General features: G+C 37.2%; 1 protein-coding gene across 2 annotated transcripts in view; it reads right to left on the bottom strand.

The window, feature by feature from the left end:
* Positions 1 to 987: 987 nt before the first annotated feature.
* Positions 988 to 24,635, bottom strand: part of DNAJC1 (DnaJ heat shock protein family (Hsp40) member C1) — a 115,452-nt gene continuing 91,804 nt past the window's right edge. Inside the window, exons 9-13 of one of the 2 annotated variants that reach the window (XR_015222262.1) lie at positions 17,749 to 17,868; positions 4,603 to 4,651; positions 3,621 to 4,099; positions 2,164 to 2,510; positions 988 to 1,021 (exon numbers count right to left, since the gene is read on the bottom strand). Coding sequence is in view for 1 of the 2 variants with exons in the window: in XM_086614855.1 (XP_086470981.1) it covers positions 2,442 to 2,510; positions 3,621 to 4,099; positions 4,603 to 4,651; positions 17,749 to 17,868 (717 nt within the window). In the remaining variant the exon portion in view is untranslated. Of the gene's footprint in view, positions 1,022 to 1,721; positions 2,511 to 3,620; positions 4,100 to 4,602; positions 4,652 to 17,748; positions 17,869 to 24,635 lie in introns of those variants that run through there. The other variant, XM_086614855.1, reaches the window with a different exon arrangement.

Here is a 24,635-nt window from a genome sequence, read left to right as displayed (position 1 = left end):
AGTTTCTTACCAGCAAGGTGTGCTCACTGTTCTTCCTCAGACTCCGTCGGGACAGTCTAGGGTGGAAAGAAGCAGGAGGTGCTGGACAGGCAGTATGTCATTATTGCCACATACACACTGGTGCTATGGGCACATCTTGAGCAGGCACTCTTACACATCCACGTTTTTAAAGATTTCCAATGATAAAGGTGTCAAAGTCCTCCCAAGTCCTTATTACACTTGCCACTGGATTTTTTTGCTCCACTATCCAACTAAACCATTTCTCGCTCCAAAGTGAGCTCCTTATTACTCTTCACAGCCACAGCAGACGTGTAACAATTGTATTAACTGCATCAGGGAGACACAGAGGTCATGCAAGTGCAAAGTTCCCCTTTTACATACTTGATTTCTGTCCCTCTCTCTAGTGTAGAGCAAATACCAACAATTCCTCTGTCTCTCCTGGCAAACTGGGCTTTGTAGACTCTGCATCATTCTCTTAGGCTCTCTTCTGGATGGTCTGCATCTTCATTGAACTGTGATGTACCAAACCGCGCACACCATTCCCGGTAAGTCTTGTGAATCCAGAGTGGAAAAGAAAGATGGCTCGTCCTCACAGGCTATACTCTCCCATTACTTGCTTTCTTTTTTTGAAACAGCAGAAATATTCCAATTATCAGTCTATTTTTTTTCAGGAACAATACATCTCCATTCAGCTCGTGTTCTTCTACCCCAGCCCTATCAATGCTCCACCAATTTTCACCAATTCACCTAACTATTTTAGCAGCTTTTCTTTGTAGCCGTTTCAATTACCCTGCTTTACAGCTACAGCCATCTATTTTTGAGTGTTCTGGAGGGCTGATACCTTTTTAAAGTTAAGATTTCTTGATACCTCTTGAAAATACTTCACTGGATCTCACTTAAGGCTCTTCCTTCATAGGTGCATTAGCAGCACGGAATTACTATTTGATCAATTAGTGCACACAGATCATAGTACAGCTTCTAAATATGTTTATTTTCCAATGCAGTTAACCTGTGAAGTTCTCTGTGAAACAAAATTTAGATGCATTATTTTGTGTCTGGTGAAATTTCCATAATATCATTATTTCTACTGACTATTTCTATTTCTTTGGTATGTTCTACCAAACATACTTTGGTTTATATGACCAAAAAAACCCACCAAAACCAAAAAACGTTCCAATTGCTAAAGGAACACATATGGAACACTGTTGTTTTCCTTAAATACTTCTCCCTTAAAGGGAATGAGATGAAATTTTGTGAAATGCTGATCTGTCAGAAGCAACACAATTGGCAAACAGTTACTGGAGAAAATCAACAGTGTAAATGACAGAAAGTGAACAGAGATTTTCAGCCATCGAGTTCCGATTTTGAGTTCAGACACATGATCCTCATTTTAATTTTGAATTCAAACTCAAAAAATTGTTAGAATCCTGGTATTAAATCAGCATTTGAGTGGTAAATAATTCTTAAAAAAAATGCAAGTCCTTAATGTTTCTTGCAAAAGCATATCATCGCTGCTCTGATTTATTGATATCATTTACAGCGCATTAAGTATCCTTTATTCCAGCATTTTAAGCTTTGTATAACTTTTCCAAAGCGATGAAAAACAAAACAGTAAGTAAGGAATAATAACCCTTATTACCTATTCTTCAAGTATAAAATCAAACTATATTGAACCCAGGGTATACACCCTCCCCAAATACGAGAACTCTTAGCCCACTAACGCTAACTTTTAAGTCCTATTCTGTACTTAAAAACTGGTCAGGAAGTATTTCTAATTAGAAAAATTTCTAATTAAGAAATTAAGGCCTTTAATGTTCTTACCCATTTCAACTTTATCAAATTAACAGCACTATCAAATACCACTGTGTGTTAGCCTGCAGGGTTGGTAAAGCAGGTATTATATTGCAGGTACATATAAATATATGTGGAAGTTACGATCAGAAATACTACGTAGTTCAAAATATTGTTGGAATGACATTTCATGCAGCAGCAGACATGATTATAAGCATATGGGCTTGTATTTATAGGTGCAAGAAAGAAAAATACACTTGGAGTGCAGAGTTCCCTTACTCTCGTTCTTGCTTAACACTTTCAGGTCAATTCTCTCTTTCAAAACAAATACAAATCCTTTATGTTCTGTATATTCACTGGCTGTAAACGTACCGGTTCCAGAATGTCATTAGCAGCAGGGGTTTTCCTGAAGGTCCACTCGTTTTTAAGACATTGTTACCACACATCTGCAGAAGCAGCTCTCCAGCACAAAAATACACCTTTGTTCTTCAACACACAACAGGTAAGGTGGTATAAGATTTATTAGTACTTTCTTTTACTAAGGCACATGACGTATAGAAATACTGAGGTACAAAAACGTAGTTTCCCACATATGAGATTTAAAACCCCATTTTGACAAAGATGAGCTACATCTCTTCTGCTCAGAGCATTCAGCTTTTAGCCATTTTTTTCTTTTGTACCAGTTCAACAAGCAACTTGTATCTTGCTATACACTCCTCCTAAAAGGAAAAACAAAAGTGTTAATTAAAAGTCTGATATTTTAGCCTTGCTTTAACTCTATGCATGCTACCTCATTCTAGAAGACGACCTAGGTTCTGGGGGTTGTGTGAGGTGTTTTGGGAGTCTTTTGGGTGGCTAGTGGGATTTTTTGTGGGTTTTTTTTGTATTTTTAAGTTGTGCACTTTCAGAAGGAGAATCTATGTCTAGTGAAGAGCAGATTAGAAAAATAAACTTGCAATTTTATGTTTCTTAATGGATAATTTCTCTCTTTAAAGAGCACACAAACCCAAGAAAACAGTTGGCTGGTGCTTCTTGACAATGACTCTAAAAGCAATTTTTAAACAGTTGTAATAGCTACTTCAGAACAGCTGTTCTGGTATGAGCCACACTGCAGATGCATTAAAAGGGCTTGTTAAAGACAAGCCTTTACGGTCACTCACACGGCACCTACTGACACCAAATCCTGTTGGACAGCTTCAGAGCCAACAGAGAAACAGTCAAATCGCCCACCCACGTTTTCTGCTCGCTCCCACTGTGGCACAAATAAAACCAGGATTTTCTGCAGCTACAACGACTGAAGCAAGCAAACTAAGCTATCGCAACTATTATGGAATCTAGCACAGGCCAACTATATCAATGACAATGAACGCTATTTTAAAAAGATTATACTTACAAAAAGAACATTAGATAGATTACTGAGCATTTAACACTTCCAGATGGATTACTTATTCTGTTTGTTCACTGAGATGGGATGAGAAAGATACTGTAAAAGTCTAAGCAAAGCAGCTCACCAGCGTTTGGTTACTAACTTTGAATCAAAATTTGTTTTAAAATCTAATTTGTCCTGCAATTGAAGATCTGAAAGGCAGAGGAGAGGTAGGTATTTAAATGAAATAGGAGGTATTTCAACATTTTCTGTAATAGATGAAACAAACTGAATTAAATGAAAAGATATTAACATGACAGTAATGCTCTTTAGGTTAATTCGAGTGACAGGATAAAGATTCTCACCTTTCTGCACAGACCCTCGGTTCTTAGGGTAATCATAAATAGGTAGAAAATATGTTTCCCCTCAATTTATACTACAGTTCAAACAAAAGTAAGCATACCTTGCTTTTTCCAGGAACACATTTTGCTATTTTATCCCAGCGATCCGATGTTCCCTTTGGATACTGCTGCAAGGCCATTTCAAGAAGTTTCTGTTGATTTTGAGTCCACAGTTCTTCTGGGGCACGGCTTTTCTCTCTTTTTCTGCTCTCATCATCACTCTGGTCCTCTTGCTCGGTGTTATCAAAATCTTTCTGGCGTCTCCCTCTGCCTTTCTCTTCTGGTATCTCTTTTGGTGCTGGTAGAGCCATTTCAGGGGCTTTGACAACTTTTCGTTTGCGGTGTCTCGTTTCACTTGCAATGGCCTCCTTTTGAGCTACTTGGACATGCACCTGCTCTGGGATATGATTGTCGTTCCCCTCCTCCTCCTCTTCCTCCTCCCTTTCTCGCTGGGTAATTATGTGGTCTGGCAAATTCACGTTGACTTTGACATTCTTGGAATTCTGGGCCAGCGTTTTAAGCTCAGAGAGCCTAGTGATACCTGTTAGAAGTATTGTTGTTACACTTCTAAAAAAAGAAATCAAACCACAAACAAGCAGGGAACTGCCCGCAAATAAAAGGTACCTGGAATAGTGCAGAGAGGAGAAAAAGCTCTTCTGGATTAAGAGCTTAAGGAAAATTCTAATCGTAAAATCACGAAATTTGCTATGAAGCGATTAACTTTGCCAATTATGAGCTTATCTGGTATATGTGAAGTACTAGTACTAGTACTTACCACACTGATACAAACAAGCATAACATAACGGCCTGAACAAATGAACAAGCCCCACAATAAACTGAATAATAAAGCCTGGGAGGATGTAGCTAGAAAGGAAACATTCCCTCGGAATACCCAGCAGTTCTTCTCTTTGCTCAAAATAAGGCAAGGTACCGAAGCCTCTCTGCAAAGCACACCCCGACAGGTACAAAACGCACTGATTTGCAAAGCTGTACTGCAAATACGATGCTTTTTGTAAGCATCAGGGAGGATCTAGCAGCACGCACCTGGTGTGTATGTAACAGAATCCTTCACTTGCTTGGCTTTCATGGTAACCTGCATGAAAACAACAAAAAAAGGACTATTAAAAATTACATTATTGGGGCTATCGAAGAATTCATTAGCAGCTTACTGCAAAATACCAACATTGAACATACATTAAATACAGCCAGGCTGATGTTCTTCTACTGGCTTTGTTGATATATGGATCCCAAACTGGCAAGAAGTACCTTTCTACACTTTTTCCTTTCTAAAATATTCCTAGCTTATTAACATAAGCAAAGCTACACATTTCTATTACTATTATCATAATACATCACAGTTGATACTGAAATTTTGTTTTCTTTCATTGTTAAACCCGAATTCTCTAACCTAAAAATACCACAAGGAGGGGAGGAAAAAGGAAGCAAATGAGTTATCTTCTATATATTAGTTTCTCACTACTGAAAAAACCAAAATAACCCACGTAGGTCCAGATAATGAGGCACGCTAACGGACAGGCATTCAGTCCCAAAAGAAGATGTAACAGTTTGACTACCAAAGATCCGCAAAGACACCTCCTAAGTCCTCATATTTCAGGAAGAAAAGCTTATTACTGAGAATCCAAAGGATGGAGAGCTGCCTGCTTCAACCTCGCTGTATACACCAAAATCTGTGTCCTGGGAGAAAATTAAGACCAGATTTAGCATTTTCAATTTTACTTAAGAAAGAAAAACCTCTAGGCTTTCTCCCCACCCAGAACGAGGTGCTTTCCCATCCCAAATCTCTAGACCTTGCTATAAGTAACAAAGACAACAGGCTTCATTTAAAATCAAGATCCTTTTACTCACTCAGCATCTGTGTTATATCAAATGACCTAGAGTCCAAATTTCAAATACCACATAAAAGCATCTCAAAATGTAGTACTGAAAGAAATATACATTAATTACTGAAAATGTTTTATGAATACCAGATTTCAATTTTTTTTTTTTTGAATACGAGGACTTTGTGAAAAAGCTAGAAATTGAAATCAAGTAGTCTGAGCTACCCAATTCAAATAAAACTTAAAACATAAACAGGCAACGCACTGAACCGGAACCGATACTACCTGGGATGGGTAACGCGCGTTTCCTGCTATTTGAGCCTGGGATGTCAGATGTTGATACACGTTTAGTGTAGGGCAGCTGGTAGCGTGCTGCCCAGAGCAAAAATAAAAAATACATCACCTACAAAGGCAGAAATTCCTCCACGTGGGATCGCATTTACACACAATATGAATCATTTAAGCCGCCAGAGCCACAGCATAGACCTCTGCTGTTTCAGCTAACTCATGCTAACAGTAACAATTGTCCTTCACAGACAGCAGCACTAGAGAGCAAACCTGCCGGGGGCTTGTACAGCTATTTGCTGGAAGAAGAAAATAGAAAGATTCAGGATTTTTGTTCTATGACAAGATCGTAACCAAGTACTTCAATAGTTAAAATACTTCAGTACCATCTGCTTCTAGTCTAAGTCTGGTTTCTCCCACCCACCTTTCTGCCCATGAAATTGCAGGACTTCGCCTTGTTAAGTCTTGCTGTCGTTTTGTTAAGGAGATCCAGCATTTGCCTGTTTTTAAAGCAAAGTGGTCTATTTTCCCTACAAATTAAGCCTCATTTTCTGGGATGATCAAGTTTAAATGAAAACTCTGTGAACAAAAAAATCCCAGCTCTGATTAACCAAAACCTTTATCCAGAGGTAGACATCTGGCATAGAAAACTCCCACGTCTACTGTTAAAGTATGATAAAGTTTTAATTGTTCAAAGAGAAATCTCAGAATACTAACATCAACAGCTATTTTAAGTAGCACTAACGGTTCTGCCTGTGATCTGCATGATCCTGATTTTGAAACAGGTGATCCACTAATAGAAATGGCCTTTCTTGAAGTGTTTACAGTCTAAAATAATCCAAATCAAAACATGCGTGTTCCATTTTCATTATTAGCAGAGTGTCTGTATAGGGCCAAAGCTTTAAAAAGCTGGGTGGAGAGGAATCCACTCATGGCTGCTGAACAGAATGGATCCTTAGAGGTGTCCTGCTAGGCATCTCTTAAAAAGAAATAATGTATATTAACTGGATTATACTCGATTATTTTGAAGAGAGTGAGGAGGACTTGTCATGCTAACAAGAAGCTGATCCTGTAGAGCTTACTGCAATGATGCAGTAGCTTCAATGCGAAGATGACAAGGCATTATCTGTTTATCTGTGGTCACATATTCCAGAAAACTGTTTCTAAACCATTTTGCTATTTTTTAAGCACTTCTTTCAAAGATTTACAGCCTACTCATAAAGCCAAGAAGGCAGGAAAAAGAGGGAAGAAAAGATTCCCTGAACAAAATAGAGCAGAATAAATTGCAAGCAAAGCAAAGACAGGTATACTGAGCTGCTACCTCAATGTCAACGTTCGGTTCTCTCCGTTTTCGGAGGTTGGCAATTGTAATTCATCTTTTGAACTGAGACTACACATACAACACAAACTCTGCATTGGAAGTGGTGCAAATCAATATGCTGGATTCAAGTTTTCTTTACACGACAGACATTCCCAAATTAGGTTAGTGTATGTATCCTATAATAGATATAAATTTTGCTGCATATTACATCTAATTGAATTAGAATATAAACCAGCCATCTCCACTATAACAGTGAAGGATTTGCGTTTATTCCTAGATCCTAATGGCATTTCACATTTCCCTCTACATGCAAAAAGTTCAGAAGTAACAGTCTTGCTATCCGTGACTATTTTGGATAACTTCAGCCATTGGAACTCGGTGAACCCGGATGCAGCATTTGCAGTGTTACTTCATTTATCACATCCAATATGTCCAGGACTTTCTCTTTTGAAAGCATTCTAATATCTGTCCATATTTTGATGGACTTTCAATTTGAACATTCACCAGGTAAGCTGGAAATAACTACTGTGTGTACGTTTTAGATATTGAAAATCTACAATTTCAAAAACTGAACAAGCACCTTCAGCTGACATGTTTGACAACCCCTCAAGCTTCTTACTCACAGCTTTACTATCATCACTTACAGGTTACATGAGAAGATGTCCTGGTTTCAGCAAGATTATTTGTCCATTATTCTCTTTTTCTTTCTTCTTCATACAGATGATTTTGCAAGTCCTTTTCCAGGTGCTATGTAAAGTTCAAGTTTACTCTAGCTCTTTTCACTTAGAGCTCAGGTATCGTTTATTTAGACCTAAGGTTTATTTGTCCATCAGCTTCAGCTGTCATTGCTGTTAAAGATGCTGACACAGGGCAAGAATCAGAACATGTCAGTATTAAACTACTAAGGATTATTAGGAATCCAACCTACAGAACATATGAAACTGCATTTCAATTTGATCTGTTTGAGTTTAATCATGGCTCTTGCCACTCAAATTTGCACTCTTCTGTTGCTAGTTCCTCCATATTTTCTGAGATCCTTAATATCAATTTGGATTTCCTCTCCAGTGGTGAGTAGTGTTAACAACATACTAGCTAGTTCTTAATGGTGATTTAAAAAAAATCACAGTTATGCAACCTAAGTTGCTCCATTGCTTTGTCTACTCAATTTCTTATCATAACTTGCTTATATTATTACCTTTTCATTAGGTAACAGATAACATACTTGGAAATAGTTATTCAAAGTATGCAGCAGTTGTAGAATTACTCTTCTAGTTATTATTGATGATTTTTCCTGCATAATGCTTTAAAATTATAGTTTTCATGTATATTAAATTACGAGTTTTATCATGACTGAAAAGTTGTGCTAAAAGCCTGCTGTTACTGACAACAGCTTTCACCAGAGCATTAGCCAATCCTTAAAAAATCCAGGGTCTGGGGACACCTTAAATAACAAAGATCAAGACTGTGAAATTAATTTAAAACAGAAGAGGGCAGATCTTATATTCCTGCAAGTATCTGTACTGCTGAACAGACACATTGCATTGTTTTATAGGCATCAACTTCAAACGTTGCTGTTTCTATGCCCAAATAACCTAGGCATCTCTGTAGTCCACTATCTGTAGTAGTGATAACAGAAGTCACAAAGTCAGGTAATCACATGCACAGTGGAACATTTTCTTAGGCAGAGAAGGATGACCACAAAAAAAAAAAAGGTGGATGCAAGCAATCAAATTGCTGAAGTAGAAATCACACCATCTTAATATGGGACCTACAGAAAGAAGCCACAGGAACAGTTTGCTTCCAAGAACTCCCTTCTGAATTCAGTTTCAATAGCTTTTCAGCTACAAAAAGATTTTATTGAAATAAAAGTGGGAGCAGTGGGATAATTTTATGCAATGAAAGCCAGACAGAGGTGGTTTTCTCCTGTACTGCTGACAATTAGTCCAGATCACAAAACTAGTCGCTACTCAACAAGACACCTAGCTGTAAAAACATTCCTCATCATGACCATCCAGATGTTAGATCTCTTGTTACCTTGGACATCTACCACCTCTTTCAGATGGGACAATCGAGGCTTCAGAGATATACAGAAGAAAAAAAAAAGTATTATTCAGAGCCAGCTTAAAAGACTCAGTAGCAAAGGCAAAAGCAAATTTTGCTACCACACCAACGAGAGGCTACTTTTCATCCTGCAGGGAAGGCTGGCATACAAAAAGCACAGAATTGGGACAGATCTAGAGGGAAAACCCTGTAAAGTCAGGTACAGCGATCCTATTGATGCCCAACAGAGAGAAACAGCCCTTTCGCAGAAGATGAAGAGCAATTCCCCATTTCCACAGCAGCAACCACCAGCCCATCACTTTGGCTGACCCCTCCAGCACCATGATCAGCCCGGCTTGGCAGGGCACACGCCAATGAGGCTTTGAAGCCTTTTGCCATTTTGTTGTCTCCTGGCAATCTTCTGTGAGCAACAATCTACCTTCCTTCTTTGAATAGGATACTATTTTGATTAGGACTGCACCAGATAATTACAGAAGTACAAGTCTCTTGGGTTCTGACAACAGTCTGAGAAAACAATGTGGGCTTTGTAGAGGAAGAAATAACCCATGTTGCTTGGCTTCCCAAATGTAGACAACTTTCCTGCAAAGAAGGATGACATGCTATTGCGCTACTGAAAACTGGATGTTCTGATAAAATTGTTTACTATTCTTAGCATCTTCCTGAGCAGAAGTTCTCTGAATGTTTACTAAAGCTGCCACGGTTTCTCAGCAGCAGCTATCAGAAATTTGCTGTCCCAATAGCAGTGTTCTGTTCACCCAGTTGTTTTCTTCCTGCATGCTCTCTGTCTAGTTAGGTCATGCAAAACCACCAAGATCTGCAGAATTATGGAAAAAAATAACGTGGAGACAGCCCGTAAGTACTTGAGACTAATATGCAGCAATGAGGAATTTCTTGAATCTTTGAGGCTAATTTGAGTTATAATCACATTTTCTCATAAAGGAAAGCCAGACACAGACAGATTTTAATGCCTTCCTGGCTTTGCCAAAGTAGTAGGTTTTTGCGGATCTAACCTGCCAGAACAGCACAGAATAAACTGACAAATTTGAAGTTCTCCCCTTATACCACCTCCTGCGCTGAGTTGCTCTTCCAATCTAGCTTTTTTCCTAGCTTCCAAATAGCTTTTTCATAGCAACCACAATTGTATCAAGAACTGTTTGACCCAAGTCAGACAACAATTATGACCCATTCCTTTATTTTCATGTGACAGACTCAAAATTTGTTGCTTTATAAACTGCTTTCCCTTACATTCACTAAAAGGGCTGCTAAAATCATCTTCCAGTTTTAACAGATTGGTGAAACTTCAAATACTGAAGCATCAAGCCAAATCATTCTCCACTTTTCCAAGTATCCTAATTTGAATTTAACAGATCTCCTGAAATCAAATATTTCAAATCAGAAGATGCAGCTTTGTTTTGGCATGTCTTAGAACAGTTTGCTTTGTAGATTGTTACCGAATTTTCCAAAAGTACGTAACATAACTAGGCTTTATCCACTGTGTAAATTACACGTTGAATTTAATGCTAACATAGCAAATGAGTATTTTAAGGACAACATGCTTTTATTCTTGAAAGAACTAAGAAATATGTTATGAATTCAACTGAATTTGCTTAAACCAACCAGTTGCAGCCAGCAACAGTACAGTTTTCTTATGCTTACGGACTTTGAAGCTGCGTGTTTCTGAAGCATGCCACAGCAGATGGAGAAGAGGTAGCTACCTCAACAGAAATCCCCAAAACAACTCTGAGTTTAAATACGAGGCAGTTTAAGATGCGGCCTGCAAAAAAGGCAAACTTGGCCTAAATCACCAGATGTAGAACACTGGCCTCTCTCCAGTTTAAGTGTCCCAGTAGTAAACTTAAAGCAGCAGAAAAATTACTCCTTTTTTCAGGACACAGAAAGAGAAAGAACTCAGCAACTAGAATTGTCATGATGCTGGAGACTTCATACTATGTCTTTTTATTTTGTCAGTTAAAATCCACGTTTGAGAGTCTTTAGCTCAATACTATGGGCACTCATGTAAGAGAGAAGTTTGGCTCAAATGCTCATTGCAACAGCTGCCTGGACATCTTACCTCGTTGACATTGATGCAAAATGCATTACCTTTCCTGAGAGTCAGAAGACTTGAATTCTGCAATAAAATTCAAACACAGCTCACCAAGATGTATGTGGGACATTACACTAATTCAAGCCAGCCTAAAAAATTGCAGCAGCGCTGGCTTGACCATCCCACAAACCAACTATTTGACTTAAAAGTTGGTGTCCCACTGTCTTTTGTAAAAAACTCTCTCCTTTAAGTGAGAAGTTCTGGTCATGCTTTATGAGAAGGAAATCAATCCGTTTTGCATTTGGGTATAAGATGTGCTGCCCAATTCTGCAAAACTGTAGGGGCAACTGTAGGACTTCACAGAACAAAACTTTGTGCAATGAGGGACTTGTAAACAGCAACCACCTTTTCCTCCCCTCCCAGTATCAAAGAGAGATATTCTGGTGTATCTGTGGGATTAGACAGGTGTTTCGAAGATTTCACTCTCAGATTGAGGATCTACATGACCTACAAACGATCTAAATCCCATCTTAGATATTCATCACCTCTTTTGGCCCTCAATCCAGAGCTGGGTCTTTAAACTTCAGTAAGCAACTGGCAGAACTATTGATTACATAAATATATGGAAGCTGCTAAGGCTGAATGTTTCAGAATATCCACAACTGGAGAGCACAGTGACTGAGTTAACAAAGATGCAGTATATAAAATGAAACGTAAAGAGACTTAGGAAAGCAATCTCCAGAAGCGAAAAAAAATAATAAATTCATAAACTTTTACATATGGACCATTTCTCATATAGATGTTTTCTTGCTGGCAAGGTAAGGGGCTTGCGTTTGTCAAAAATAAGAATTCCGCTTTAGAATGGCATATACAGTTCTATGAGTGTGAACTCAGGCAGTCAGGCTTAAAGGCTGAAACTGCTGCTTGGACATACATGAGGTATCACAAAATAGGCGCTCCCCCAAACCTTATGCTGTCAGGTTTCATGACAACTCAGAATGTCTGCTCAAATATATCCACCTGTCTATTGTTTTGCTGTCTACCTTAGTGTTTTTCTATACAAGCAGCAAATCCCAATCAGTCTGTTTTTGCAACACAAATGCATAAGATTAGTGACTGCAGGAGCAAACAGAATCAGTTTAAGTCCTGTAAGACAAGTGAATGATATTCTTTCACAAGTATGAAATCTGAGATCTCTTTGCCTTTAATTTAAAAAACCTGTACCTAATAATCACATTAAAGTCTGTTTGGCATGCCAGACAGCTTTCACTTCCTCTGTTATTTTTACAATTTGAATGTCCTTTGTAGTTACTGAAATTAATTTATGCCTTTCAGCAAATATTTTTTTTTAAACTTTTTATCTATAAGGGTAGCTATTGTCAAGTACAATATACTTCTATAATTTCACATCTAAGTGCTTTTTCTCAATTTTTGAATTCAGCAAAAGCTGACAATCATTATTATAAATCTTCATAAGGCTTAGCATTTGTCAAATCAAACAATACAACTTTTGCAGAAATACTACTCTTGAAACTCCATTCCATTCATTATTTGTACTACGTTATAGGGTGTTCACAGTGCTTAGGAAATTCAAACAAAACTCTTTTTTTTTTTTTTTTTGAAAGGTCAATTATTTCCTTAAGTACTGGACGACAGGAATGAGAACTAACCCTGGAGCAACAAATTCAGCAAGGAAAATGGGTCAAAGAACAGATGTTTAGAGGACGACAGAGAGCAGTGTTACAGGTAACCAGGTCAGCAGGCAGGAACCCTGATTAGAGTTAACTGAACTCCATTTCCCTTTCATAATCAAAATACTTGAAAATCTAATTTATAACACCAGCCAATTGCAATAAAAATTACTTAAAAAGCTGTAGCAGCTTTCAGTTGTGAAAGCAATAAGATTTCATTATACTAAGCCAGTTGAAAATCATCTTGATGGGAAAAGACTGCTAAATTCCCAATATGCATGTATTAAAATGACAATTAGCAATTTAAATAATTAAACATACTGATAAAATGAGCTCATCTATTTTGGGTTGATTATTCATTGGCTGTTAAAAGATGTCTTCCTGAAGAGAGACAAGACAAGCATGCCCTATATTTAACACGACAAAAGTTAAAGTTTTAAGCCTTCACACAGTATGCCTGCAGCAGGGCTGCAAGCCTAACCTGGCTCTAAGCTGAACAGCACAGGGGTTGCAAAGATATTTATGCTGGTATCGCACTGCAGCGTAGATAGGAACAGTAGAGCTGAATGAGCTCAGGGGCACTACGGCATGGACAGGGGCACTACGGCATGGACATAGCTGTTTATTGCTGGATTCTGGCTGGCACTTTCCCAGTGGCGTGCCTCACATCATGTGGATGTAGCTGTTTGGACGGGGAATCTGGCAGATGTACCCATATAATGGGCGTTACAGTAATCCCTACTTGTGCACTATTTGGGAATTAACACAATTAACAAACTTAAGTGTCTACAAAACCCCAATTTGAATATTAGTAGAAAAGAAAAAAAAAACACATTGGAAAGAACACTTTGTTAGGAATTACTGAATTAAAGAAGAGTCAAGCTAAGGTATATGCAGTGATTACTAACCAACTATGGTGACTATCTGGCTTTAATTTTACATTTTTTAAAATGAGTTCACACATGCTTCCAATTGCAGGGAAGGTTTTGTTTCCTCCCCCCTTCCTCCTAAATAGCTTGCACTTGCTAGTCTAATCACAGACCATATGAAGAGAAGGACCTAACCTCAGGCAGGATCACTACATTGATGTCTTTCTCACAGATGTTTGTCTAACCTGTTCTTAAAGGCCTGGAAGTGTGGAGACTCCACAGCAGCTTGTTCCACTGCTTTATCATCTCCATCATAATTCTTTGCCTCTCAAAGTCTAACTCTGCAGCCTGTGATAAGATTTGGGATAATTATCTTTTGCCCTATAAAACTGATGCATGGCACAAGCCCATTCCTCTTTACACCTCTCCTTTTACGTAGCTGAATAATTACAACCTCAGCTCGTATTTTCTTTCAGTTAAACAACAAGAATTGCTTCACAGTCTTTCCTTGTCGGTCCCACTTTAAAGACCTATTTTTCTCTTTATTCTCATCTGGACTTTTCACATTGAATCATGTGTTTAGGTGTGATACTGAAAGCTTCACACAAACTAAGGATGATAGACGCAGGTTTACTGTCTTCCTGTTTGGATATTCTCAGTAAGATGCTTGCCTTTCTCATAACAACTCGCTACTTGTTGACTTCTACCTAACTCATTATCTCTGTGTTTCTCCTGCTTTTTAAGAGCTACCACTAGCCAGTTGTTTGGCATCTTTTATTTGTGAACTTGGTTGTCATCTTGCTGTGTGTCCTTGCATATATTGTCTTTTTAATTTCAACCTATTCTTTTTGCATCTTATTTTTCTAATTTGTCCTGATCTTTCTGAATTCTACTCATCTTCCAATATGCTTTCAGTTCCTCTTAGCTTTGTAAGATTTACACGTGCTCACCAGGTTCTGGGGTATTGAAGTCATGTTCTAGCAAAATCAAGGAAGAATTTTCCAAACTGAACAAATCTCTCTGGAAATGAGTCAGACACACAAAGTTTTTGGGCCTTCTTTATATATGAAAAAGCAGTATTAAAGCTCCAAGCATTAGAAACTTTGCTTCATACTGTTCCAAAACTCATTAACATAATGCCAGGAGGAAAATTCAGAAATATATTAAAAAAGCTCCAAAACAAATAAACCCACAAAACTAAGTTAAAACAACACTATGAAGATGAAAAGTTCACAAAAGCCAACACTCTCCTCAAGTCACTTCATCCTGTTACAAATTGCCAGTGGAAAGGAAAATACAGTTCCATGTAGGAATTTACTTCCTAAAAAAGGGAAGGCGTTTAAGACAATTTAAAATGGAATTTCTTTGGAGTGGTTAGAGGCAGGGAATTTAAACGATGTTCTTCTGGGGTATATGAATGGTTTCAGCTTAGTCTTTAAAAAGCATTGAAATATTTTTCTAACCTTTTTTTCCTGAGGAAGAAGGTTTTGAGACAGAAACAACGATGGAGAGATGATTTTGGAGTAGATTACTTTGAACTGCTTTTATTAACACCTATTGAGCTAACCCACTATTAAAAAGGGTTTGAATGCTTAAGATCACACAGAAACAAGCACACTGTACCTTGTCAATCCTTTCTGCTATAGTTCTCCAACTGTGAAAGGAAAACCAAGCCTTACTGCTCTTGATACTTTACAGGAGAAGAAACAAGCAGAAAGTAGTCTCAAGTTTTAAAAAACAATTTCCTGTGTCACAGAAAATGTCAGAAAAACAAATTCAAATTTGCCTTGAATATTTTTCTTTTTTAAGATCTAGTGCCAGGTCTATTTGCCAGATAATACACAGACTATTTCAAAACAGCACCTCACACCCCAAAACTTACCTCCCTGCACCTCTCGCAGTGGAAAAAGGCAACGGTTGTTTGGGCAGCAAACACTGCCTGCACATGCAAACACCTATTTTTCTGTGCACAAAGTATAACAAAACCAGATTTTTTTTCCTGCAGCTTTAGTGTAACATTTCTTATTCAACTATGGTGATGCCCAAGCAAAGCAAGAATCCTTGCTGTAAATTTAGATGCTATTCTATGTCACATTCAACAAACACAAAGGATAAGCTGTACATCTTTTTCAATAGCTGAATGAATATATTCGAAGTAGTTCCCAGTTTCAACATTTCTGATACTGATGCAATAACAGTTTGAAATCCAGAGAAGTTTCCAGGAAGCTTTTGATTTAAAACCTAATCACTGTAACTCTGTGCAATCCAATGATAAAAGCAGCAGAAACTCACTAGTAAGTAATCTGTGTCAGGAAAGTTGCCCTAGCATTATCAGCAGTGGGAAATTTTTAGAGAGGCAAAAACTTGTGTGGAGAACACTTACATTAATCATATAGTTAGAGGTCATTGGAAGTAAAAGGATTACACTCAGACCTTTCTCTACACATAAACACCCCTGAAAATTCCTTTTTCCTACAAGAAAATGACAGCTCTTAGAACATACGCTTTCTTTCATTTCTCTTTTCAATTCACTGAAGAGCACATTGCTCAAGACTTCTCACCTAAAGGAAGACGCAAACGAGCTTTGGTTTTTATTTCCAGTACTGGAGGTGTGCAAGTATGGTGGCCAAATATATTATGCAAAGGATTGTTAATAAAGAATGTTTTTACGCCTGGTTCAAGGAATCAAGCAGAAAATGGGTTCAAAAAGCAGTGTTAAGATAGTGTTACTTTTGTGATGGGCATACGTGGAAGCATTCTACATGTCTGTATCATCAGTAACAAGTAAATTTTTATTTTCCAAAGCAATCTCAAAAGATCTTTCCCATGCACACTGCATACTACCTAGCCATGTGAAATGTTTTTGCTATTAATATCTGCTTAGCAAACTGTAGCATATTTTTAATAAAGTTACTCCACTTCAGTAGTATGAATATTTCAGGAGTATGATAAACAATACTAAACAGAATAAATAAAAAAATAATTTCATTTGCATAGGAGGTTAGTAACTTCTTGCTTACATTCACTTATTTGCAAATAATGTGTTGTTCTAAAATGGTAAGAATGAAAAAGGCTTATTTTCTAGTATAGGTGAGGAACAAAACTGTATAGATGTATTAAATCTTTAAAAATAACTTCTAAAAACATCTTTTTGTGATTATATCAACAGGGAAAAAAACCACTTAAGTAGTATGCAAATTGCCCAGAAGGCTATAATGGGTTGGGTTTCACTCTAGCCAGAGGCTTTCTTCCCCATTATTTAAGATAATTCCTGAAATACAATAAATAAAGAACATCTAATCTCAAAAGGTACATCAACAGATTTAAACATTATTCTCATTAACCCCTCCAGAGCCTATAAAACAGGGTCAGCTGAAAAGGCTTTCAAATGGTCCTCAGCAGACACTACATCATGTTCTAGTGATGTATCGCTTGAAAAGGAAAGGTCTTTTACAGCCTAGCCCCTAAGGGTTTTAAGATCATAACACTTAAAAACCGTAAGTACAAGCTTTCTTTGATATCTGGTACAATACTATAAAATATGAATTAACAAGAATATTAATCATTTTACACAGTATCATTATTAACCAGGCTATAATCAAGAAAAGGGGACTGAAATAGTATCTTATGTATAATCCGTTTTAAAGTTTGTAAAGATATTTCAGTTTAATTAATGGAAACCACCTGTCTAAACACCATTAGCTCATCTACATTTTTTTAAGGACTGGCTTGAAACAGGAATACAATCTTTAACCAAGTCACACAAACATTCGCTCACAGTGAAAGGAGGTTGCTTCAAAACCCGAAGCGCATTGTTTTTCTGTGATTGGGTTACAGTAGCTCACGTCTGTAAGCACCAGAATCCCCCATCCAGCTGATCAGCTACAGCTGTTAATTGTGGAGGGAGAGACTGGCTGACATCTGCTTCTCGCAGAGTTAGTTAATGGTTCACTTCCAGGTCTTAAAAGGATTGTAGCCTCTCTCAAAAGACAATGTCGGCCCCATATACGTCTGCCTTCTACACTGGCTGTCTTGTTCTGGTTTGTCACTCGCCACACAATGCAAATCCGAGTGAACTCACATCTGCCACTGATCGACCCAACTCGTGAGCAATCTTTTCCCATCGACCTGGGGTCCCCCCTGGGAACTTAACCATACTTCTTGTCAGCTGGCCGAGGTCCTCCTCTGTCCATTCAGGTGCCTGTAAAACATTTGTAAAACATTCATTACACTGGGATACTGGACGTATTTTTGTGAGGTAATATACTGAAAAAAATCTTCAAACGATTTAATCAAATCGTGTAAAAGAAAAATTTAATAGTTTCAAGTATCTGGCTACCATGTCCCTGTGCTGTTGCTGAAAACGCCTAAAAACAACAGAGCAACACTAAGATATTAAAAATCCTTAACACTCAAAAAATGAATTTTGTATATTATGTACACTGACACATTTAATTTCTATACAATATATGTAACACTATAAAATGCAGTAAAGATAAAAAGCAACATTACTATTGAAGATTAAATCACAGTTTAAGATGCAAAAGTTTAGACATTTGTTTAGTCTCACATGCAATATTTTTTCAGCAAAGACAAAGAAATTTTTACATCTTAAAAAAAGAATCCTCAATAAAACAGAACGGTCACTTTAGCTTTTCCTCACTGTAATCATGCTATGTTTTATCATTCTGGAATGGTTCAGGAATGAAATCTGTTGATTCTCATGTTACATTAAGACTATGAAACAACACTCCCCTCCCCCACAAAACACGGTTGTGCCACAAAACCAAACCGGATGCTTCCGCCACCCAATAACCAAACACTATAAAATGTTTTGCTCTAACTGCGTAAGACAGCCTGTTCAAAATAACTGTCTTTGTAACGGCCAAATAAAAGGGAGCAAAGCAAGGAACACGCAATTAGAGCAGTTTAAGGCAGGAAATCTCGCTCGCCTGGGAAGGCAAGATGCAGTAACCATCTTTGGCATCCATCCGCAGCATCTTTGGCACCGGCTGCAGAGCTGAATCTTTGTTACTGTCGGTAGTTTGCCATTTTATTTATTTTTTAAGGAATTCTTTATGACATACCTCTTCTAATCACCATTTCCGATAATGAACAGGCACATATCAAGCAGTTTGCATTACAGAGCCATCAGCACAGAACAACAGTCAGAGGTGAGTGACCCCAGGGACCATCTCCACAACTACAGCAAAGCTTCTCCCTGACACTAATCCTGCCTGTCATTCTCCCACTGCGCTCTAACCACACTGACATCCGCTTGCCGCACTGCCAGCTTAACGGGGCCCTGCCTGACTTTTTACTGTCTCCCCCAATCAATGGTTCAAGCGTGCTCTTTTCACCATGTCCAAATGGCAGCTTCACTCATAATCAAAGTGCATTGCTCCTGTTAAAGGGCTTCCCGAAAGGCTCCACCATTTGCATTCATTTGCAAAGCAAACTACTTTTATTCACTTTGTTCTGCTATCAAGAGTGTTCCCTGAAGCAGATAAATTGGCATAAATACAACCTGCCACTTAAAAGACAGTAAATAATAGCCAATAGTAGCAAGGATTTCATCAATCGTCCTAGTTTGGATCCATGTATCCTTTATTCAATGCTGAAAGCCTCACACATTCATATTCGGATAGTTTTTAACACAAGTATAAAATGAATTATCTATGACCACTCCAACGCGAGACACTTCAGTAACACGCCTGTGTGGGAGAGATCCTGCACATACGTTACATGCCTTACCACGCAATTACACTCGGGCCTACAGAAGAAATTATAAATACTCAGAAAATCTCCACATTACACAATACTCCTTACTTTCATTGTATTAAACAAATTAATATACTCTGCATGTTTATTTATTGTATTATACTCCATATATATTTTTTATGCTGAAATATTTCTCAGATTTTTTAGAAGGGAAGATTCGGGGTATTTAACATTCTAATTCTAAAAAGGGTCATCACTGTAATTTAAATAAGGAATTCTTCTAAGATTTTTAGTTAAAAGCCTTTTGTTCAAAAATTAGTCAAATTCCATTCCTCAAAATTAGCCTTAATATGCAGTTTACTGTAATTTTCCATTTAATTTGTATTAAAACTTTGTGTTGTTTGCAGTGTTGTTTTTTTTGTTGTGCTTTTTTTTTTTTAGGGGGAGTATTTATTGTTGGTTTGGGATTTTTTTTAAGTAAATTCACAGCAAAGTAAAAAAATTTTAAGTAAAAAAAAAATTTTAAGTAAATTTCTTACCATATCCAAAGCATATCTAAGTAATTACATACGGAAATCAAGACCATCTTTTCAGTGACATACACACGTCAGAAGCTTTCTGCTAAGTTTTATTTTCAGAGTATTTCGGTAAGCTTTGATTTTCCTATGTGCTCAAAACTTTACTAACCATTTGTAAATATTGCAGAAGTCATATTGTTATGTTCTTAAATAATGGACAAAACTACAATAATTCTGTAGTTCTGTAGCTAATTATCTAGTTAATTCACAGCACAAGAATTCATGAGCTACATTAAAATACCACCTTGTTAATTTTATTTCAATCTGACAGTAATTTTAGAATGCGAAGACCTAAAACATTCATAAATTTGGAAAATCTTTGAAAAAGCTTTTAGAAAATCCACTCTCAACCGCTAAAGCTGTAAAGAGCTTTTGTGAATTTGCAATTCCTCAGCAACAGTTAATTGTGTCTTTAGATGCAACAGCGCCTACTGTGATCCAACTACTACAAGCAGCTATGAGGGTGGTCATGGTGTGAATGTATTCTCCCTGTTCTAATCTGCAGCCAACTGTAACTGCAAGAGTCAAATGAATGCACAAACATACTGCTTTGTCACCTAAAACCATGTGTGTCCAATATTACTGAAACACTGGGCCAAAATTCATCTCTATAGTAAAGCAATGGAAGACACCACATGGTGAGGGGACAGCTGTTGTTACTACACAAGCATTCAGATTTTGCATCAAAAAAGCCCCGTTCTGGGATTAACTCCCCATACTGAATACAAAATTAAAAGTACAGAGTTATGGTCTACAGTCTTTAAAATCAAAATAAACTACAAGCATAGATATAAAAAATTCATAGCATTCCCATAAACAATAATCCTTTAACATGGTTTATCATGCATAGCTGGCAATATTGAAGGATTAGTTCACCCAAACCACTATGCACCTTCTCTAGAAAAGAAATATGAATGTGCTTTATTGTTTATCATCACTCTTACATGTGTATCTGCACTTAGCAATTCCCTACCACCTCTTCCAGTATGACAGTTTTACACTATTAGGATTTTTTTTAAAATACGAGCAACTCTATTTTCAATCACATTAAAAGCAAACTTTTAGACAACAAAGCATTTCTTTTCAGGAAAACACTCTGACTTGTTTAGACCTGTTAGCATTAATAAGTATAAAACTACACCCTTTTATTGACAAAATTGGGAAGTGGCTAGTATTGGAGACTTCATAAAGAAACTTTAAAAGTTTTTTTTATTGACTTGACAATATGAGATAATTGGATCTTTTTAGATTAAATATTAGCTTTAGACTGTTTCTTCCTGTCATCAATATACTGTAGACTGAATTAAAATCACTGTTGTATGAAGTTTGGATAATGTTTCAATCTGGTTAGGACTTTGTGCTATGCCTCATCTAATTTTGGTGCTTCACTGATTTGAGCATGTCTAGTCCATGATCTTGCAAATAGACTATGAGGCAGCACTTATTTAAAAATACCTGTTCAAATGTTTATAGAACAAAGGTCCTAGTAAAATCCCAGACAGTTTTGCAACTCAGGATATGTTTAACCTAGAAGGCAGCGGTGTTTCTATCTAGTAACTGTAAGAACAGAATGTAGAAGTATTCCTGATTAAATTTCTTGCCTGTAATGTCTTGTTTTTCTTCCACTATTCTCCCATATCCTTACAATTTCATGCTTTACTTCCAAGAAGTTGAAGTCAGTCAAGTCTAATACACATCTGGCATTGTGATTCAGCCCTGGCTGAACACCAAGGATCTGCTACAGTTCTAAAGATCTCCTGTGAAGCTCTAAAGATCCACTAAAGGGTATTAAGGATCTGAACTCATATGCAAAGCCACAATATGTTCAGGTAACCCTTTGTTCCTTCAAAGCCATTACTCAAATCCCATTTTTTTCCATCAGTACAATTTTTATTAATTGAGCCAACAAAACCAATGGTCAAGGTAGCCCACTAAGCTCATCATTTGTGCTTAGGGAGTGCAGCTGCAGCAAACTTTACTACATACTTTGTGGTAACAAGGAGGACTGTATCATTCATCCTTTCCAGTCCCACTCTGCTGTGAAAAAAACAGGAGCCATATGCAGATACTGAGAGTAAGAGGAAGGCAAGCATATGGGTTACTTGCATTTCCTCACATATTATCCCTAACTCCAATTATTTTCAGCTCAAGGAATTTCTCTAAGCTGAGATATTTTATCTATTTAGTAACCCTTAATGAAATCTCTCTTTAAATGTTTTTTACAGTCTCCTCTGAAACTATGTAAACTTTCTGGATTTGCAACATCATCTTCATGAGGAGTTGCACACATCTGCTACCCATTATACAAGGAACCACCTTATTTTGTCTGTTTTGAACCTGGCTCCTTCTTGCTTTGATGACACCTAGCTCTTGGCTTTGAGTGAAGAACCAGCACATAGTCCATGTTTACTGACTTCCATGTCACTTAAAACTTTGTTCAAGATTTCTCTCTGCAGTATTCCCCTCTAAGTTGCCTCTTCCTGACTGAAGAGTCCCAGTCTAGTCAGCTGGTTTCTCATGTAAAAGCCATTTTATGAATAACACTGCCCACGATGCCTTTTTCTAAACCAATTCCATGATAACTAGCCTCTGAAATGAGGTGCCAAATTGCACACAGCAGCATTAATCATAAGTTTATACAGTGCAATAAAGATTCTTCTGTTTTGCTTTCTATTCGGTTCATAACATTTTCTAAAATTCACATTGTTTTTTGAATGATACTGAGCTGATGTTTTCAATGGATCAACACTGATAACTCCTAAGATCAGGAGGACTTCCCTTTATAGAAGCAATGTTCAGGACTCCATGCAGGCCATATTTACCTGGTGCTCACTAATTTTATCCCTTATTTCAGTTTTTGATGGTTTTCCCTAAAGAGATGTCAGATGTACAGGCCTGTAAAGGTCCCTGAATTCCACTGAGAACTTAATAAATAAATAGAATGACACATTTGCCATTTTAGTCCTCAGGCACCCAGGAAAATAAACAGTTAATTGAATTATTTAATCCTTAAATTTTCTCTGAACTCTTTGTTGCATATCATTTTATCCCAGTAACTTAAATAATTTCATCTTAAAACAATATATTACACAGGTCTAAAAGAACATTAGAGATTAATTTTAGAATTTTTCAAAGCAACTACATGTAAATATGAAGATACAACTAACTTCACTTATAAGTTTGTCAAGATAATAACGTAACTATAAACATTTTTGTTTATACTATTCCTCATACAAGAATGCCTTAAGCATTAAAATATTAAACAATGTATGTAACGTAAAAGTAGACAACAGCTCTTAGAGAAGAGTAAGAACCTAAGAAGCATGAAGCTTCATCGGGCTCAGTATCAGGTCTTCTACCGTGTGCACCAGCAAATGTTCTAGGACAGAGAGATTCTTCCCCTCACAGCTGTCCCCAACCTGAATTAGGGATTTCCTAAGCATGAAGTTGAATCCGCTTCTGTTATAAAGCTAATGATTAAGTTGCCTGCTCTCCACATCCCATTTTTGTTCTTAGTCAACATTATAAGCTGGCTTTCTACACACATTCAGTTTCTGACTTCTCACCATAGCCTGCTGCCTTTTCATTTCTCTGTCTAGTATGTTTCTTCCCTGGTCTACAGCACTATATATAATACAGGAGCAGGAAAGGAAAAAACCAAAACAAACCAAAACACTATCAGTAATCAGTGTGGCTTCTTTAATTTCTAAACACACAGTTAAAGACAATTTTTCTGCATTAGGACAGTTGGTAGAAAAATATAGAACTCCTCAGAAGAGATTTTTCTAGACCTTGTCTGTTTCAGAATGGGGATTTCACAGACATTTCAATTAGTGGTGCCCTGAATAATTCTGAGTCACCTCTTGCAATTCACCACACTGTAGACCATCTGCAGTGCTGCACAGATCCTTGCAGATATATATGAAGCTCTTCTAGTGACATTTTGCAATAATAAAAATGTACGTTTCCTGTTCTTTAACTAAGCATTACTCTAAAGATTGTCCCTTACATCTTATCATTACTTTGTCTCTATAAGAAGTCTTGCTGACAGACCTGTCAAAAGCTTGCTAAAATCCAAGTACACTGTAAAGCTCTAATAATAAGGCATAAATTTTCTTTAAATTCACACTGACTTTTTACTATTATTTTAAAATTGGCGCATCTAATAATATCATTCATTTCATAATTTCAAAAAATTACCCAGAATGGAATTCATGCTAACCAGTCTGTACTTCCTATAATCCTCAATGAAGCTCAAAAATTGTTATCCTATTTCCGTCTCTCATTTCAAGGCTCATTTAAGTAATTGCTGAAGTATTAACAGCAGTATTAAATGGATTTAGTATTAGAGTTCTTTTTAGGTCAGCTAATGGCAAAGACCATTGTTCCAAGCAATTTCTTATTTATCAACTTCAGATGAATGCTTCAATCTAAAACATTCCCTCCCCGCTTGCCTTCAATACACGATGTCAAAAACTTCCTAAAAACTCTTTTGTAGTAAACATGGGTGAAAAGGACTTTTAGCCAGAGCATCTTCTTGAAACTGCTTTATATTTTGATCATCCACTACTTCAACAAAATCCTTGGCAGCGTTCCTCACATATTTTCTGTGAAAAAAGTAGTAATTTTTTGTTCTTTGGCTTACTGTATTTTGGATTTCCATTTGACT

This window comes from Tauraco erythrolophus, chromosome 7 (assembly GCF_009769465.1).
Source record: "Tauraco erythrolophus isolate bTauEry1 chromosome 7, bTauEry1.pri, whole genome shotgun sequence".
NCBI lineage: Eukaryota > Metazoa > Chordata > Aves > Musophagiformes > Musophagidae > Tauraco > Tauraco erythrolophus.
Note: the sequence above shows the minus strand (reverse complement) of the source record. Positions and strands in the feature narration are given on the sequence as shown.